The 19440-nt window shown below is 41.5% G+C and overlaps 1 protein-coding gene across 1 annotated transcript in view; it reads left to right on the top strand.

The window, feature by feature from the left end:
- The window catches only part of LOC125723773 (uncharacterized), a 269293-nt gene that overhangs the window by 136167 nt on the left and 113686 nt on the right, over window positions 1-19440 (top strand). The window contains exons 49-57 of the mRNA XM_049000508.1: window positions 1698-1871; window positions 2791-2964; window positions 3821-4018; window positions 7421-7594; window positions 8507-8680; window positions 13212-13409; window positions 17438-17611; window positions 18545-18718; window positions 19211-19408. Of these exons, the coding sequence (XP_048856465.1) occupies window positions 1698-1871; window positions 2791-2964; window positions 3821-4018; window positions 7421-7594; window positions 8507-8680; window positions 13212-13409; window positions 17438-17611; window positions 18545-18718; window positions 19211-19408 (1638 nt within the window). The remainder of the gene's footprint in view (window positions 1-1697; window positions 1872-2790; window positions 2965-3820; window positions 4019-7420; window positions 7595-8506; window positions 8681-13211; window positions 13410-17437; window positions 17612-18544; window positions 18719-19210; window positions 19409-19440) is intronic.

Here is a 19440-nt window from a genome sequence, read left to right as displayed (position 1 = left end):
ACATTATACATACATTATCCAGACATTCAGGAATGTTCAGGCTAGATACAGTTATGCATATTAAGAAATACAAATAGATATACATATCAGCATGTCTCCATAGATGAGGTAGTGTCTGACAGAGTAGTGATATTGAGCTGAGTAGTGCATGGTAAATATACTAGATAAAAGTTGCATGTAAAATAGTGCAGATGGCAATTGATGGTTTTCTTGGCAGGGGAACGTGGTGTACTGTATAGTTGAGGTGAATAAGATGAGCTCACTCTTCAGAGAATGGACATTTCAGGAGGTTAACAGCTTGAGAGAAGAAGCTTTTCCTGAGCTTGGAAGTACGGGCACTGAGACTCCTGTTGTACTTGACTGCCCAAGGTGCGGGTAGGGAGTAGCCTTATATGAGTCATATAAAGGTGGTCCAGTAATTTTTGTCCCCTAGTTCTGCAGGATACATACTGTGGGAATTTAGGTAATACAGTTCTGTGGTTGGTATGTATGAAATCGCTGCCTATAATACAGGCATCGTCAGGATACTTTGTCTGTTAATTGCTGATGGCACGCTGTAGCTACTTAAGTGCTGCATTACCATTAACATCTTTGGGGGAGGGAAACATCAGCAGTGGTAATGGCCATGAACTCCCTAGGCAGATGAAAGGGTCTGTGCTTAAGTTTTAGGAGTTAGAAATTGGCTGAGCAACACTTTCTAATGATTTTCAAAATTGTGGCGCAAGGAGTTATTGACATAAATACACAAACCTTCTTCATGGGTCTTGCTGCCATCATCTGTTTTGTCAGTGCAGAAGGCTGTGCAGTTCGCTGGCTTGATGACCAAATATGAGATGTTGCTGCTTAGCCTGGTCTCCGTAAACAGTAGGAGACAGCAGTTTTCCAGCTTTTTCTGGGAGGATAACCTAAGTTTTAGCTCATACATTTTGTAGGCTAAGGAACATACACTGGCCATGAATATATTTGGGACGGAAGGTTTGTGGGGATCGCTACTTAGCCTAGCATTTAGTCCGACTCGCTTCCCCCTCTTTTTGTGCTCCCAGTGGGGTCAGCACTTCCACTGCGAGACCGCTGAGTGGAGAATGTTGGTGGGGAAATTTTTCGTAGTAGTGGCTGGGATGGTGTAATCCGATCTGAGATTTAACATTTCCTACCGCCTGTAGAAGAACTTTGTATTGACTGAGCTTGCAAATAGACTTGAGAATAATAAAATAATGAAAACAAGGTAAACATTGTAGAGTTCTGGTAGCCGTAAAAGCCGCTGCGTACTATGTGCCACCATCTTAAAAAAAATATATATATATCCATAAACACAATGGAATGTGAAAAAGTTACAGTCTGCAGGTATGTGACTGTCTGGGTGGTTCAGCCTAGGGGAGAGTTGTTTGTCCTGACTGCAGCAGGAATGAAGGCCCTGCCAAAGGTATAGACTATAGGTATTGAGTGGTATGACCTATATTATGGCTTTTTATTTGCTGAAATTACAGCAAAATGGTGTACATGCTTGGTATCACATCCTGTGACAATTCGGTGTGTGCAGAAAATTCCCAGGATGCACTGCACACTATAATTCATTTTGAAATGTAAGCTGTGCTGCTTATTGTTCTAAAAGCAAATGCTTGTCTTTTTGTTTTGTGTCAGTAGTGTTATCGGTAAATTCTGTATGTGTCTGAGTCTTAAAATGTTTTATTTTTCAGACTGAACAGCTGCAATATCACAGAGCCATGCTGTGAAGCGTTGGCTTTAACTCTCAGATCAAACTCCTCATACCTGAGAGAGCTGGACCTGAGTGACAATGACCTGCAGGATTCTGGAGTCAAGCTGCTCTTTGCAGAACTGGAGAATCCACACTGTACACTGGAAATACTGAGGTCAGTCCTATATGACAGGTGTAATACTAAACTAGTATTTATTAGGTATTTGGAACGCAAATTAAACCACAGACTATGGGTATTTGACAGTACAACTTGAATGCCCCCCAACATGTACATACAAAACAGGAGAGTCTAGAGGAAGGGCTGAAGGATAAGCCACTTGGGGAGTTTATTTACTTTGAGTTAAGCTCCTGTATAGGTCTGTTATATTTATGCTTCAAATATTTTAAGACCCTCACATGTATTTAGTGCCTCAACCCATAATGTAGCTGATGTGGAATACAAAATTGTCTAAGCATGAACTGTGTCCAAACTTTAATATTATATAGTGTTTTTGTTAATGGTTGCGAGGCAAGTCACACAAGAGAACTGCTGCACTCACACCATTTCATTCTCACTAAGCAGTTGTAAATTTCAACTTATTTTTCATATCTTTTTTTTCAGCAAAGGACATTATGCATTATTATTCTCACTTATTGTTAAATTACTTGCTAGCGTCATTGCATGGGCTTGACCCATCAGAGTTTCATGGATCACAATTTAATTTTCATAAATCTCATTTACTTAGGTTGAATTATAATATTAGTTTAATTTGGGTACCTGCTGCATGAGTACCAAAGTGATCTTACTTTTGAGTGTGGTGCCAAAGCATCTCGTGCGAACGTGAAAGTATTTCTTTTTTTGCGCTTGTCTCTTCAGCGGCTTCACAGTCCATAGGTAGAATAGGGGAGTGTAAATGTTTGACATCCTGTCTACACATATTCACCTGCTGCCAGTTTTTTCCAAACCAGCTCATGGAAGACTCCATTCTACGCGCTCTATTCGGCTGTCGCACAGGATAAATTATATAGTTACTACCGACAAGAGAGTAGTAGAATTCAATTTTGTTATTTCCTTTCTAATTTTATTTTTCCAGGCTGGCAGGTTGTACGCTCACAGAAGAAGGCTGTTCTTCGCTGACTTCAGCTCTGAGGTCAAACCCCTCACACCTGAGAGAGCTGGATCTGAGCTACAATCACCCAGGAGACTCAGGAGTGAAGCTGCTCTCTGCTGTACTGGAGAATCCCAGCTGTAAACTGGAGATACTGAAGTGAGTACAGAATATGCATTTTATATCCATCCTTCTGTCCTTCTTCCTAATGCTTGTCCTGGACAGAGAGCCTGGATCCCTAAGCCGTGCTCTACAGAATGGGAGGGAGGGTGACACCCTGGGTGGGATGCCAGTCAGTCACAGGACACACACTGACACACACAACAGGTAATTTAGCATACCTGAGAACCCTAAATGCACATTCGTGGGAGGAAAGTGATGCACTCTGCTGTTTCTGTGAAAACCAGCAAGCAGAATTAATCCCTTCCAGGTATGTGCTGTCAACATTTTTTCCTGGTAAGTAATACAAGGATTTGAGATAAGATCCATTGATTCATCCATCCATCCACAGTCCAAACCACTTATCCTACTGAGTCGCGGGGGGTCCGGAGCCTATCCTGGCAGCAATGGGCATGAGGCAGGGAAGAACCCACGACTGGCGGCCAGCCCATCGCAAGGCACATTCACACACTATTCAGTCGCACATTAACACCCATGGGCAATTTAGCATCTCCAATTACCCTCAGCATGTTTTTTGACTGTGGGGGGAAACCGGAGTACCCGGAGGAAATCCCACGACTACATGGGCAGAACAGGCAAACTCCACTCTCATGTGGCCCAGGCGGAGGCTGGAACCCGGGTCCCAGAGGTGTGAGGCAACAGTGCTAACCAAAGCACCATCATGCCGCCCCCTCCATTGATTCAGTCATGAATCAAATGATTACAGTAAACATTTACTGTCTCACCTCTTATGTTATCTCAAATCACCAAGAGACACAGAACACTGCACACTGTACTTGATTTTGAAATGCAAGTTGTGCTTTTGCTGTTCTTAAAATCATGTTTCCTTTTCCAGACTGAACAGCTGTAAATTGAGTTGGGAATCCTGTATAGCACTGGCCTCTGCTCTCAGTTCCAACCCACATGTGAGAGAGCTGGACCTGAGTGACAATGAGCTGCCGGATTTAACAGAGAAACAGCATCCAAAGATTAAAAGGGAGATTCCGCATTCAGCATTACTGGGTTTTACACGCTGTAAGCTGGAGACACTGAGGTCAGTATTACTGGGCATTCCTTACTGTAAATTAAATACTAAGGACAGTCCTTTCTGACACTTCACATACTGTAATGGCTCAATCAGTAAATCAGCTTATCATGAATGCAAGCTGTCTAAGCATGGACTATGCCAATACCTAAATACTATGAGGCATTTTGTATCAAAGTTATATAAATCAAACATTCTCTGTTTTAAAACAATTCATCCAGTAATACATCCTTTTATTTTAGGTAGCTGCTGCATGAGCACCTTCTTGTGTCATATCAGCCAACTGTCAGTTATGAGAGATGAATCACTCCTGTAATCATCTCTCATTGCACTGTACAGATCTGTGTCGACCACAGTGTTTGACATTTCTGTATACTAATGAGTCTAAAACTTAATTCCTGCCGGTTCTGTTGTGTCCGTGAAGTTTATTCCAAAATTCTCTGAAAATTCATCATTTGAATTAATACTTGTAATTTTAACACAAAACAAGCCATAGATTGGGTGGACTGGAATGAAAACTAATACAGTTTGGCAGCCCTGCATTAGCTGCTTGGGATTTTCACATCTCCCCCTTCCAGATTAACTTTCTATGTATTGGGACACCAGGCAGAATGATTACTAATGACTCCACTGGAAGCAGTTTCACTGATCTGAACATGTTGTGGGAAGTTTCACATCCACTTTCACATCTGTGTTTCTGAGTTCCTTTGTTTTCTGGAATACCTTCCTGGTATTCCTGCCTGAATATGTGTTTAGGGATTTGCGGATTGATACTGAAATATTCTAGAAAGCGGGTTTGGGTTTTAACCTTAACTCCAGTACTGTAGCAAAGTTACCTTTGAATGAATGAATGTTACATTTATATCATGCCTTTCAAGACACCCAAAGTACTTTACAATGGGGAGCCACTTCAACCACCACCACAGTGTAGCACCTGAAAAATATGACTGCAGCCATTCTATGCCAGTACACTCACCACAGTCACTAAGGTGGTCAAGGAACAGGAGAGAATTCACCAGTTAGATATAGGAGATGATTAGGAGGCCCCCTAGTCCCTCATATTCTAATGCTTAAAGCGGATTTTACTGGACATATGTGTTATTTAGCTTAATAATTACAAATCCTTTGTTTTTATAGTTTGTTCTTTGATCAGACTCAATGCACTTATAAATTTTTTTTCTGCCCCCTTGTCCCCTTATGGGCTCTGTGTATTCACAATGGCACAGTCATATTAATTTTTATTTTAGTATGGAGTCCACCTGTTTAATACGCCTAATTGACAGTTACACAGAACACAGATGGATTTTCTGCATGTCGTTTTAAGGGGAGGTTCACATCATGTCTCCAGCTCTGTGTGTGTGGAGCTTGTATGGACTGCTTGTGTTTGCCAACAGATAACAGATAATGAGAATTACAGTACCACATCGAAAGACAAAGAAGGCAAAAGAAAATCTAAATTAATGAGAAATTCAGTTTCAGACAAATGTGAAAACGCTGTAGTGTACAAATACTACTATACAGTCATGATTGACTGCAAGTGCAAAATGGGTATGTACAGAAGTGCAACTTGCACAATGAGTAACAACAGAAAGATAGAATTACACAATTCAGTTTAGTTTTTTATTGTCAATAACACAATGTAAGGATACATATGTAAATGAAAAGGGAGTTTCGGCTTCACCAGAACATGGGAGACGGAGAGGGACAGGGGAGATGGAGGGGGGGAATGTACATAGATTGGACATATGTACATTATACATGATTTAGATGTGCTTTACATACATTATACATACATTATCCAGACATTCAGGAATGTTCAGGCTAGATACAGTTATGCATATTAAGAAATACAAATAGATATACATATCAGCATGTCTCCATAGATGAGGTAGTGTCTGACAGAGTAGTGATATTGAGCTGAGTAGTGCATGGTAAATATACTAGATAAAAGTTGCATGTAAAATAGTGCAGATGGCAATTGATGGTTCTCTTGGCAGGGGAGGGGTGGTGTATAGTTGAGGTGAATGTGAAGAGCTTACTCTTCAGTGAATATACAATTCAGGACGTTAACAGCTTCTGAGGAGAAGCTGTTCCTGAGCTTGGAAGTACGGGCACTGAGACTCCTGTTGTGCCGGACTACCCAAGGTGCGGGTAGGGAGTAGCCTTATATGAGTCATGTAAAGGTGGTCCAGTATTCTTTGTCCCCTGGTGGTACACGATGCATGATGTGGAAATTTAGGTAAGACAGTTCTGGGGTTGGTATGGCTGAAATCACCACCTATAATACAGGTTTTGTCTGGATACTTTATGTGCTGATGTTATTTGCTGATGGCAAGCTGTAGCTACTTAAGTGCTGTATTACCATTATCATCCCAAACCTCCCTTGTGGGTCTTGCTGGCATCATCTGCAGAGCAGCACTTTCTAATGATTTTCAAAATTGTTGCGTGAGGAGTTATTGTCGTAAATACACAAACCTGCTTCATGCTGCCATCATCTGTTTTGTCAGTGCAGAAGGCTGTGCAGTCTGCTAGCTTGATGGCCAAGTCTGCGATGTTGCTGCTTAGCCCGGTCTCCGTAAACATTATGAGACAGCAGTTTTCCAGCTTTTTCTGGGAGGATAGCCTAAGTTTTATCTCAACCATTTTGTTGGCCAGCAAACATACACCTGGCATGAATATACTTGGGATGGAAGGTTTGTGGGGATCGCTACTTAGCCTAGCATTTAGTCCGACTCGCTTCCCCCTCTTTTTGTGCTCCCAGTGGGGTCAGCACTTCCACTGCGAGACCGCTGAGTGGAGAATGTTGGTGGGGAAATTTTTCGTAGTTGTGGCTGGGAGGGTGTAATCCGATCTGAGATTTAACATTTCCTGTCGCCTGTAGAAGACGTTTCTATTGACTGAGCTTGCAAATAGACTTGAAAATAACAGAATAAAGAAAACAAGGTAAACATTGCAGAGTTCTGGGAGGCGTAAAAAACTCTGCGTACTATGCGCCACCATCTTAAAAAAAATATATATCCATAAACACAATGGAATGTGAAAAAGTTACAGTCTGCAGGTATGTGACTGTCTGGGTGGTTCAGCCTAGGGGAGAGTTGTTTGTCCTGACTGCAGCAGGAATGAAGGTCCTGCCAAAGGTGTACACTATAGGTATTGAGTGGTGTGACCTATATTATGGCTTTTTATTTGCTGAAATTGCAGCAGAATACTGTAAATGCTTGGTATCACGTCCTGTGACAATTCGGTGTGTGCAGAAAATTCCCAAGATGCACTGCACTCTATAATTCATTTTGAAATGTAAGCTGTGCTGCTTATTATTCTAAAAACAAATGCTTGTCTTTTTGTTTTGTGTCAGTAGTGTTATCAGTAGATTGTCTATGTGTCTGTGTCTTAAAATGTTTTCTTTTTCAGACTGAACAGCTGCAATCTCACAGAGACATGCTGTGAAGCTTTGGCTTTAACTCTCAGATCAAACTCCTCATACCTGAGAGAGCTGGACCTGAGTGACAATGACCTGCAGGATTCTGGAATGAAGCTGCTCTTTGCAGAACTGGAGAATCCACACTGTACACTGGAAATACTGAGGTCAGTCCTATATGACAGGTGTAATACTAAACTAGTATTTATTATATATTTGGAACACAGATTAAGCCACAGACTATGGGTATTTGATAATACAACTTGAATGCCCCCCAACATGTACGTACAAAACAGGAGAGTCTAGAGGAAGGGCTGAAGGATAAACCACATGAGGAGTTTATTTACTTTGAGTTAAGCTCCTGTATAGGTCTCTTTTATTTAGGACTCAAATATTTTAAGACCCTCACATGTATTTAGTCACTCAACCTGTAATGCAAATGATGGAGAATACAAATTGTCTAAGCATGTTTTGTGTCCAAAGTTTAATACTTTACAGTGTTTTTGTTAGCGGTTGCGAGGCAAGTCACACAAGAGAACTGCTGCACTCACACCATTTCATTCCCACTAAGCAACTGTAAATTTAAACTTATTTTTCTTTTTTTTCAGAAATGAGGATATTGTGCATTATTATTCACACTTATTGTTAAATTACTTGCTAGCGTCAGTGCATGGGCTTGATATATGGATCACAATTTCATTTTCATAAATCACATTTACTTATGTGGAATTATAATATTAGTGTCACTTTGGTACCTGCTGCATGAATACCAATATCATCTTACTTTTGCTTGTGCTTCCCAAAGCATCTCGTGCGAACGTAAAAGTATGTTCATTGTCATTTTTCGTACAAGTCTCTTGAGGGGCTTCACAGTCCATAGGTAGAATAGGGGAGTGTAAACGTTTGACATCCTATCTACACAGATTCACCTGCTGCCAGTGTTTTCCAAACCAGCTCATGGAAGACTCCATTCTACGCGCTCTTTTCGGCTGTCGCACAGGATAAATTATATAGCTACTACCGACAAGAGAGTAGTAGAAGACAATGTTGTGATTTCCTTTCAAATTTCATTTTGGCAGGCTGGCAGGTTGTACGTTCACAGAAGAAGGCTGTTCTTCTCTGACTTCAGCTCTGAGGTCAAACCCCTCACACCTGAGAGAGCTGGATCTGAGCTACAATCACCCAGGAGACTCAGGAGTGAAGCTGCTCTCTGCTGTACTAGAGAATCCCAGCTGTAAACTGGAGATACTGAAGTGAGTACAGAATATGCATTTTATATCCATCCATCTCTCCTCCTTCCAACTGCTTATCCTGGACAGTTAGCCTGGATCCCTATGCTATGCTGTACAGAATGGGAGGTAGGGTGACACCCTGGGTGGGATGCCAGTCAGTCACAGGGCACACACTGACACACACAACAGGTAATTTAGCATACCTGAGAACCCTAAATGCACATTCTTGGGAGGAAAGTGATGCACTCTGTTGTTAATGTGAAAACCAGCTGGCAGACTTAATCCCTTCCAGTTATGGGCTGTAAAAGTCTTTTCTGGTAATTGATTAATACAAAGATTTGAGGTACGATCCACTGATTTAGTCAGTGATCAAATGATTACAGTAAACATTTACTGTCTCACCTTTCATATCATCTCAAATCACAAAAAGGCACAGAACACTGCACACTGTGAATTATTTCGAAATGCAAGTTGTGTTTTTGCTTTGCTTAAAATCATATTTCATTTTCCAGACTGAACAGCTGTAAATTGAGTTGGGAATCCTGTATAGCACTGGCCTCTGCTCTCAGTTCCAACCCACATGTGAGAGAGTTGGACCTGATTGACAATGAGTTGCTGGATTTAACAGAGAAACAGCATCCAAAGATCAAAAGGGAGATTCCGCAGTCAGCATTACTGGGTTTTTCACGGTGTAAGCTGGAGATACTGAGGTCAGTATTACTGGGTTATTCCTTACTGTAAATTAAATACTAAGGACAGTCCTTTCTGACACTCCACATAATGGCTTAGTCAGTAAATCAGCTTATCCTGAATGCAAGCTGTCCAACAATGGATTATGCCAATACCTAAATATTATGAAGCCTTTTATATCAAAGTTAAACAAATTAAACATTCTCTGTTTTAAAACAATTCATCCTGTAATGCATCCTTTTATTTTAGGTAGCTGATGCTTGAGCTGCTTCTTGTGTCATATCAGCCAACTGTCAGTTACAGTATGACAGATGAATCACTCGTGTAATCAACTCTCACTGCACTATAGAGATCTGTGTGGACCCCAGTGTTTATCATTTCTGTATGCTAATAGGTCTAAAACTCAGTTCCTGCCGGTTCTTTTGTGTCTGTGAAGTTTATTAGAAAATTCTCTGAAAATGTATTATTTGACTTAATAATTGTAATTTGAACACAAAACAAGCCATAGATTGGGTGGACTGGAATGAGGACTAATACAGTTTTGGGACACCATGCAGAATTATAACTAATGACTCCACTGGAAGCAGTTTCACTGATCTGAATGTGTTATGGGAAGATTCACATCCAGATTCACATTCGTGTTTCTGAGTTCCTTTGTTTTCGGGAATACCTTCCTGGTATTCCTGCCTGAACATGTGTTTAGGGATTTGCGGATTGATACTGAAATATTCCAGAAAGCGGGTTCGGGTTTTAACCTTAACTCCAGTACTGCAGCAAGGCAGCTTTGAATGAATGAATGTCACATTTATATCATGCCTTTCAAGACACCCAAAGTACTTTACAGTAACAATGGGGAGCCACTTCAAGCACCACCACAGTGTAGCACCTGGATGATGCGAGAAGAGCAATTCTGTGCCAGTACACTCACCACACAGTGACTAAGGTGGTCAAGGAACAGGAGAGGATTCACAAGATATATGAGATGATTAGGAGGCCCCCTAATCCCCCATATTTTAATTTTACTGGACATCTGTGTCTTTTAGGTTAATAATTATAAATCCATTATTTATTTAGTTTGTATTTGATCAGACTCAATGCAGTTATTACTTTTTTTTCTGCCCCCTTGTCCCCTTGCTCGTGGGTCTTGATCAGTCTTGCTGCCATCATCTGTTTTGTCAGTGCAGAAGGCTGTGCAGTTCGCTGGCTTGATGGCCAAGTCTGCGAGGTTGCTGCTTAGCCCGGTGTCCGTAAACATTATGAGACAGCAGTTTTCCAGCTTTTTTGTTGGAGGATAGCCTAAGTTTTATCTCATCCAGTTTCTTGGCCAGCGAACATACACTGGCCATGAATATATTTGGGACAGTAGGTTTGTGGGGATCGCTACTTAGCCAAGCATTTAGTCCGACTTACTTCCCCCTCTTTTTGTGCTCCCAGCGGGATCAGCACTTCCACTGCGAGACCAGTGAGCTGAGAATGTCGGTGGGGAAATTTTCCATAGTTTTGCTTGGGATGATGTAATCCGATCTGAGATTTAAACGTTCCTATCGCCTGTAGAAGATCTTTCTATTGACTGAGCTTGCAAATAAACTTGAAAATGACAGAACAAAGAAAAGAAGGTAAACATTGCAGAGTTCTGGTAGCCGTAAAAAACTCTGCGTACTTTGCGCCACCATCTTATAAAATATATATATCCATAAACACAATGGAATGTGAAAAAGTTACAGTTTGCAGGTATGAGACTTGCTGTCTGGGTGGTTCAGCCTAGGGGAGAGTTGTTTGTCCTGACTGCAGCAGGAATAAAGGCCCTGCCAAAGGTATAGACTATAGGTATTGAGTGGTGTGACCTGTATTATGGCTTTTTATTTGCTGAAATTACAGCAAAAAGGTGTAAATGCTTGGTATCAAGTCCTGTGACTCTTCCGGTGTGTGCAGACAATTCCCAGGATGCAATGCACACTATAATTCATTTTGAAACGTAAGATGTGCTGCTTATTGTTCTAAAAGCAAATGCTTGTCTTTTTGTTTTGTGTCAGTAGTGTTATCAGTAGATTGTGTATGTGTCTGTGTCTTAAAATGTTTTCTTTTTCAGACTGAACAGCTGCAATCTCACAGAGACATGCTGTGAAGCTTTGGCTTTAACTCTCAGATCAAACTCCTCATACCTGAGAGAGCTGGACCTGAGTGACAATGACCTGCAGGATTCTGGAATGAAGCTGCTCTTTGCAGAACTGGAGAATCCACACTGTACACTGGAAATACTGAGGTCAGTCCTGTTTGACAGGTGTAATACTAAAGTAGTATTTGTTAGATATTTAGAATGCAAATTAAACCACAGACTGTGCGTATTTGATAGTACAACTTGAATGCCCCTCAACATGTACAGACAAAACAGGAGAGTCTAGAGGAAGGGCTGAAGGATAAGCCACATGGGGAGTTTATTTACTTTGAGTTAAGCTCCTGTATAGGTCTGTTGTATTTATGCTTCAAATATTTTAAGACCCTCAGATATATTTAGTGCCTCAACCCATAATGAGGCTGATGTGGAATACAAAATTGTCTAAGCATGAGCTATGTCAAAACTTTTATATTATACTGTGTTTTTGTTAATGATTGTGAGGCAAGTCACACAAGAGAACTGCTGCACTCCCACCATTTCATTCCCACTAAGCAACTGTGAATTTGAACTTATTTTTCAGATGTTTTTTTTTTAGAACTGAGGATATTATGCATTATTATTCTCACTCATTATTGTTAAATTACTTGCTAGCGTCAGTGCGTGGGCTGGACCCATCACAGTTTCATAGATCTCAATTTCATTTTCATAAATCACATTTACTTAGGTGGAATTATAATATTAGTGTCACTTTGGTACCTGCTGCATGAATACCAATATCATCTTACTTTTGCTTGTGCTTCCCAAAGCATCTCGTGCGAACGTAAAAGTATGTTCATTGTCATTTTTCGTACAAGTCTCTTGAGGGGCTTCACAGTCCATAGGTAGAATAGGGGAGTGTAAACGTTTGACATCCTATCTACACAGATTCACCTGCTGCCAGTGTTTTCCAAACCAGCTCATGGAAGACTCCATTCTACGCGCTCTATTCGGCTGTCGCACAGGATAAATTATATAGCTACTACCGACAAGAGAGTAGTAGAAGACAATGTTGTGATTTCCTTTCAAATTTCATTTTGGCAGGCTGGCAGGTTGTACGTTCACAGAAGAAGGCTGTTCTTCCCTGACTTCAGCTCTGAGGTCAAACCCCTCACACCTGAGAGAGCTGGATCTGAGCTACAATCACCCAGGAGACTCAGGAGTGAAGCTGCTCTCTGCTGTGCTGGAGGATCCCAGCTGTAAACTGGAGATACTGAAGTGAGTACAAAATATGCTTTTTATATCCATCCATCTCTCCTTCTTCCAGCTGCTTATCCTGGACAGTAAGCCTGGATCCCTATGCTATGCTGTACAGAATGGGAGGTAGGGTGACACCCTGGGTGGGATGCCAGTCAGTCACAGGGCACACACTGACACACACAACAGGTAATTTAGCATACCTGAGAACCCTAAATGCACATTCATGGGAGGAAAGTGATGCACTCCGCTGTTTCTGTGAAAACCAGCAGGCAGACTTATTCCCTGCCAGCTATGGGCTGTCAAAGTTTTTTCCTGGTGATTTATTAATACAAGTATTGGAGGTAAGATCCGCTGATTCAGTCAGTGATCAACTGATTACATTAAACATTTACTGTCACACCTCTCATATCATCTCAAATCACCAAGAGACACAGAACACTACACACTTTAATTGATTTTGAAATGCAAGTTGTGCTTTTGCTATGCTTAAAATCATATTTCCTTTTCCAGACTGAACAGCTGTAAATTGATTTGGGAATCCTGTATAGCACTGGCCTCTGCTCTCAGTTCAAACCCACATGTGAGAGAGCTGGACCTGAGTGACAATGAGCTGCCGGATTTAACAGAGAAACAGCATCCAAAGATTAAACGGGAGATTCCGCAGTCAGCATTACTGGGTTTTACACGCTGTAAATTGGAGATACTGAGGTCAGTATTACTGGGTATTCCTTACTGTAAATTAAATACTAAGGACAGTCCTTTCTGACACTCCACATGATGGCTCAGTTAGTTTATCAGCTTATACTGAATGCAAGCTGTCCAAGCATGAACTATGCCAAAACCTTAATACTGTAAAACATTTTATATCAAAGTTACACAAATTAAACATTCTCTGTTTTAAAACAATTCATCCAGTAATGCATCCTTTTATTTTAGGTACCTGCTGCATGAGCACCTTCTTGTGTCATATCAGCCAACTGTCAGTTATGATAGATGAATCATTTCTGTAATCAGCTCTCACTGCACTGTACAGATCTGTGTGGACCGCAGTGTTTGACATTTCTTTATGCTAATGGGTCTAAAACTCAATTCCTTCCACTTCTGTTGTGTCCGTGAAGTTTATTCCAAAATTCTCTGAAAACTTATCATTTTACTTCCATCCATCCATTTTCCAAACCGCTTATCCTATTGGGTCGCGGGGGGTCCGGAGCCTATCCCGGAATCAATGGGCACGAGGCAGGGAACAACCCAGGATGGGGGGCCAGCCCATCGCAGGGCACACTCACACACCATTCACTCACACATGCACACCTATGGGCAATTCAGCAACTCCAATTAGCCTCAGCATGTTTTTGGACTGTGGGGGGAAACCGGAGTACCCGGAGGAAACCCCACGACGACACGGGGAGAACATGCAAACTCCGCACACATGTGACCCAGGCGGAGACTCGAACCCGGGTCCCAGAGGTGTGAGGCAACAGTGCTAACCACTGCACCACCATGCCGCCCCACTATCATTTTACTTAATACTTGTAATTTTAACAAAACACAATCCATAAATTGGGTGGACTTGAATGAAAACTAATACAGTTTGGCAGCCCTGCATTAGCTGCTTGGGATGTTCACATCTCCTCCTTCCAGAATAACTTGCTAAGTATCGGGACACCAGGCAGAACAATAACTAATGACTCCACTGGAAGCAGTTTCACTGATCTGAATGTGTTATGGGAAGATTCACATCCACTTTCACGTGCATGTTTCTGAGTTCCTTTGATTTTGGTAAAACCCTCCTGGTATTCCTGCCTGAACACGTGTTTAGGGATTTGCGGATTGATACTGAAATATTCCAGAAAGCGGGTTCGGGTTTTAACCTTAACTCCAGTACTGCAGCAAAGTTACCTTTGAATGAATTAATGTTACATTTATATCATGCCTTTCAAGACACCCAAAGTACTTTACAGTAACAATGGGGAGCCACTTCAAGCACCACCACAGTGTAGCACCTGGATGATGCAAGAAGAGCCATTCTGTGCCAGTACACTCACCACACAGTGACTAAGGTGGTCAAGGAACAGGAGAGGATTCACCAGATATAGGAGATGATTAGAAGGCCCCCTAATCCCCCATATTTTAATTTTACTTGACATCTGTGTTTTTTAGGCTAATAATTATGAATCCATTATTTATATAGTTTGTTCTTTGATTAGACTCAATGCAGTTATTACTTTTTTTTCTGCCCCCTTGTCCCCTTATGGGCTCTGTGTATTCACAATGGCACAGTCATATTAATTTTTATTTTAGTGTGGAGTCCACCTGTTTAATACGCCTAGTTGACAGTCACACAGAAAACAGATTTTCTGCATGTCTTTTTAAGGGGAGCTTCACATCTTGTCTCCTGCTCTGTGTGTCTGGAGCTTGTCTGGACTGCTTGTGTTTGCCGACAACAACAGATAACAGATAATGACAATTACAGTACCACATCGAAAGACAAAGAAGGCAATGGAACATTTTAATTGATGAAATATTGTCTCAGACAATTGTGTAAAACGCTGTATTGTACAAACAGTACTGTACAGAAATCATTGAGCACAATTGCAAAATAGGTATGTACAGAAGTGCAACTTGCAAACTGAGTATTAATAGACAAATAGAATTTTTCAATTCAGTTAAATTTTTTATTGTTATTAACACAATGTGAGGGCAGATATGTAAATGAAAAGGTAGTTGCGGCTTCACCAGAACATGGGAGACGGAGAGGGACAGGGGAGATGGAGGGGGGGAATGTACATAGATTGGACATATGTACATTATACATGATTTAGACGTGCTTTACATACATTATACATACATAATCCAGACATATATAAACGTACATGCTAGATACAGATACGCATATTAAGACATACAAATAGATATACATATCAGCATGTCTCCATAGATGAGGGATTGTCTGACAGAGTAGTGAAATGGAGCTGAGCAGTGCATGGTAAATATAGTAGACATAAGGTGCATGTAAAATAGTGCAGATGGCAATTGATGGTTTTCTTGGCAGGGGAGGGGTGGTGTATAGTTGAGGTGAATGAGAAGAACTCACTCTTCAGCAAGGAGACAATTTAGGAGGTTAACAGCTTGAGAGGAGAAGCTGTTCCTGAGCTTGGAAGTACGGGCACTGAGACTCCTGTTGTGCCGGACTACCGAAGGTGCGGGTAGGGAGTAGCCTTATATGAGTCATGTAAAGGTGGTCCAGTATTCTTTGTCCCCTGGTGGTACACGATGCATGAGGTGGAAATTTAGGTAAGACAGTTCTGAGGTTGGCATGTATAAAATCACCACCTATAATACAGGCATCGTCTGGATACTTAGTCTGTTATTTGCTGATGGCACGCTGTAGCTACTTTCAGTAAGTGCTGTATTAGCATTAATATCTGGGGGGATGGAAACATCAACAATGGTAACAGTTATGAACTCCCTAAACAGATAAAAGGTTTGTGCTGGAGTATGGAGAGCTTGAAATTGGCAGAAAATCAATTTCTAATGATTTTCAGAATTGTTGCACAAGGAGTTATTGACATAAATACACAAACCTCCTTCATGGGTCTTGCTGCCATCATCTGTTTTGTCAGTGCTGAAGGCTGTACAGTTCGCTGGCTTGATGGCCAAGTCTGCGATGTTGCTGCTTAGCCCGGTCTCCGTAAACATTGAGAGAGCAGTTTTCCAGCTTTTTCTGGGAGGATAGCCTAAGTTTTATCTCATCCATTTTGTTGGCCAGCGAACATACACTGGCCATGAATTTATTTGGGACGGAAGGTTTGTGGGGATCGCTACTTAGCCTAGCATTTAGTCCGGCTCGCTTCCCCCTCTTTTTGTGCTCCCAGTGGGGTCAGCATTTACATTGTGAGACCGGTGAACGGAGAATGTTGTTGGGGAAATTTTCCCTAGTTGTGGTTGGGAGGGTGTAATCCGATCTGAGATTAAAAGTTCCTGTCGCCTGTAAAAGAACTTTCTATTGACTGAGCTTGCAAATAAACTTGAAAATAACAGAACAAAGAAAACAAGGTAAAAATTGCAGAGTTCTGGGAGGCGTAAAAGCCAATGCGTACTATGCGCCACCATCTTGAAAAATAATATATATCCAAAACCACAATGGAATGTGAAAAAGTTATATTCTGCAGATATATAACTGTGTGTTGTTAGTCCTGACCACAGCAGGACTGAAGGCCCGTCCAAAAGTACTGTATAGATTATAGGTATTGAGAGGTATGATGTGGGCGGAATGGTGATGCAGTGGTTAGCACTGTTGCCTCACACCTCTGGGACCCGGCTTCGAGTGCATGTGTGAGTGAATGGTGTGTGAGTGTGCCCTGCGATGGGCTGGCCCGCCATCCTGGGTTGTTCCCTGCCTCGTGCCCATTGCTTCCGGGATAGGCTCCAGACCCCCCGCGACCCAGTAGGATAAGCGGTTTGCAAAATGGATGTATGGAGTGGTGTGACCTGTATTATGGCTTTTTGTCTGCTGAAATTACAGCAAAAAGGAGTAAATGCTTGGTATCACGTCCTGTGACTCATCCGGTGTGTGATGACAGTTCCCAGGATGCACTGCACACTATAATTCATTTTGTAATGTAGTCTGTGCTGCTTATTAATCTAAAATCAAATGCTCATCTTTTTGTTTTGTGTCAGTAGTGTTATCAGTAGATTTTGTATGTGTCTGTGTCTTAAAATGTTTTCTTTTTCAGACTGAACAGTTGCAGTCTCACAGAGACATGCTGTGAAGCGTTGGCTTTAACTCTCAGATCAAACTCCTCATACCTGAGAGAGCTGGACCTGAGTGACAATGACCTGCAGGATTCTGGAATGAAGCTGCTCTTTGCAGAACTGGCGAATCCACACTGTACACTGGAAATACTGAGGTCAGTCCTATTTGACAGGTGTAATACTAAAGTAGTATTTGTTAGATATTTAGAATGCAAATTAAACCACAGACTGTGCGTATTTGATAGTACAACTTGAATGCCCCCCAACATGTACATACAAAACAGGAGAGTCTAGAGGAAGGGCTGAAGGGTAAACCACATGGGGAGTTTATTTACTTTGAGTTAAGCTCCTGTATAGGTCTGTTATATTTATGCTTCAAATATATTAAGACCCTCACATGTATTTAGTGACTCAACCCATAATACAGCTGATGTGGAATACAAAATTGTCTAAGCATGAACTGTGTCAAAACTTTAATACTATACATTGTTTTTGTTAATAATTGTGAGGCAAGTCACACAAGAGAACTGCTGCACTCCCACCATTTCATTCCCACTAAGCAACTGTGAATTTGAACTTATTTTTCAGATGTTTTTTTTTTAGAAATGAGGATATTATGCATTATTATTCTCACTCATTATTGTTAAATTATTTGCTAGCGTCAGTGCATGGGCTGGACCCTTCACAGTTTCATAGATCTCAATTTCATTTTCATAAATCACATTTACTTAGGTGGAATTATAATATTAGTGTCACTTTGGTAACTGCTGCATGAGTACCAATATCATCTTACTTTTGCGTGTGCTTCCCAAAGCATCTCGTGCGAACGTAAAAGTATGTTCATTGTCATTTTTCGTACAAGTCTCTTGAGGGGCTTCACAGTTCATAGGTAGAATAGGGGAGTGTAAACGTTTGACATCCTATCTACACAGATTCACCTGCTGCCAGTGTTTTCCAAACCAGCTCATGGAAGACTACATTCTACGCGCTCTATTCGGCTGTCGCACAGGATAAATTATATAGCTACTATCAAGAAGAGGGTAGTAGAAAACAACGTTGTGATTTACTTTCTAATTTCATTTTGGCAGGCTGGCAGGTTGTACGTTCACAGAAGAAGGCTGTTCTTCCCTGACTTCAGCTCTGCGGTCAAACCCCTCACACCTGAGAGAGCTGGATCTGAGCTACAATCACCCAGGAGACTCAGGAGTGAAGCTGCTCTCTGCTGTACTAGAGAATCCCAGCTGTAAACTGGAGATACTGAAGTGAGTACAAAATATGCTTTTTATATCCATCCATCTCTCCTTCTTCCAGCTGCTTATCCTGGACAGTAAGCCTGGATCCCTATGCTATGCTGTACAGAATGGGAGGTAGGGTGACACCCTGGGTGGGATGCCAGTCAGTCACAGGGCACACACTGACACACACAACTGGTAATTTAGCATACCTGAGAACCCTAAATGCACATTCGCGGGAGGAAAGTGATGCACTCCGCTGTTTCTGTGAAAACCAGCAAGCAGACTTATTCCCTGCCAGCTATGGGCTGTCAAAGTTTTTTCCTGGTGATTAATTAATACAAGTATTGGAGGTAAGATCCGCTGATTCAGTCAGTGATCAACTGATTACATTAAACATTTACTGTCACACCTCTCATATCATCTCAAATCACCAAGAGACACAGAACACTACACACTTTAATTGATTTTGAAATGCAAGTTGTGCTTTTGCTGTGCTTAAAATCATGTTTCCTTTTCCAGACTGAACAGCTGTAAATTGATTTGGGAATCCTGTATAGCACTGGCCTCTGCTCTCAGTTCAAACCCACATGTGAGAGAGCTGGACCTGAGTGACAATGAGCTGCCGGATTTAACAGAGAAACAGCATCCAAAGATTAAAAGGGAGATTCCGCAGTCAGCATTACTGGGTTTTACACGCTGTAAGATGGAGATACTGAGGTCAGTATTACTGGGTATTCCTTACTGTAAAT

The sequence above is a fragment of the Brienomyrus brachyistius genome, unplaced genomic scaffold, assembly GCF_023856365.1.
Source record: "Brienomyrus brachyistius isolate T26 unplaced genomic scaffold, BBRACH_0.4 scaffold51, whole genome shotgun sequence".
Lineage (NCBI taxonomy): Eukaryota > Metazoa > Chordata > Actinopteri > Osteoglossiformes > Mormyridae > Brienomyrus > Brienomyrus brachyistius.
This window is presented reverse-complemented; position numbering and strand designations above follow the sequence as displayed.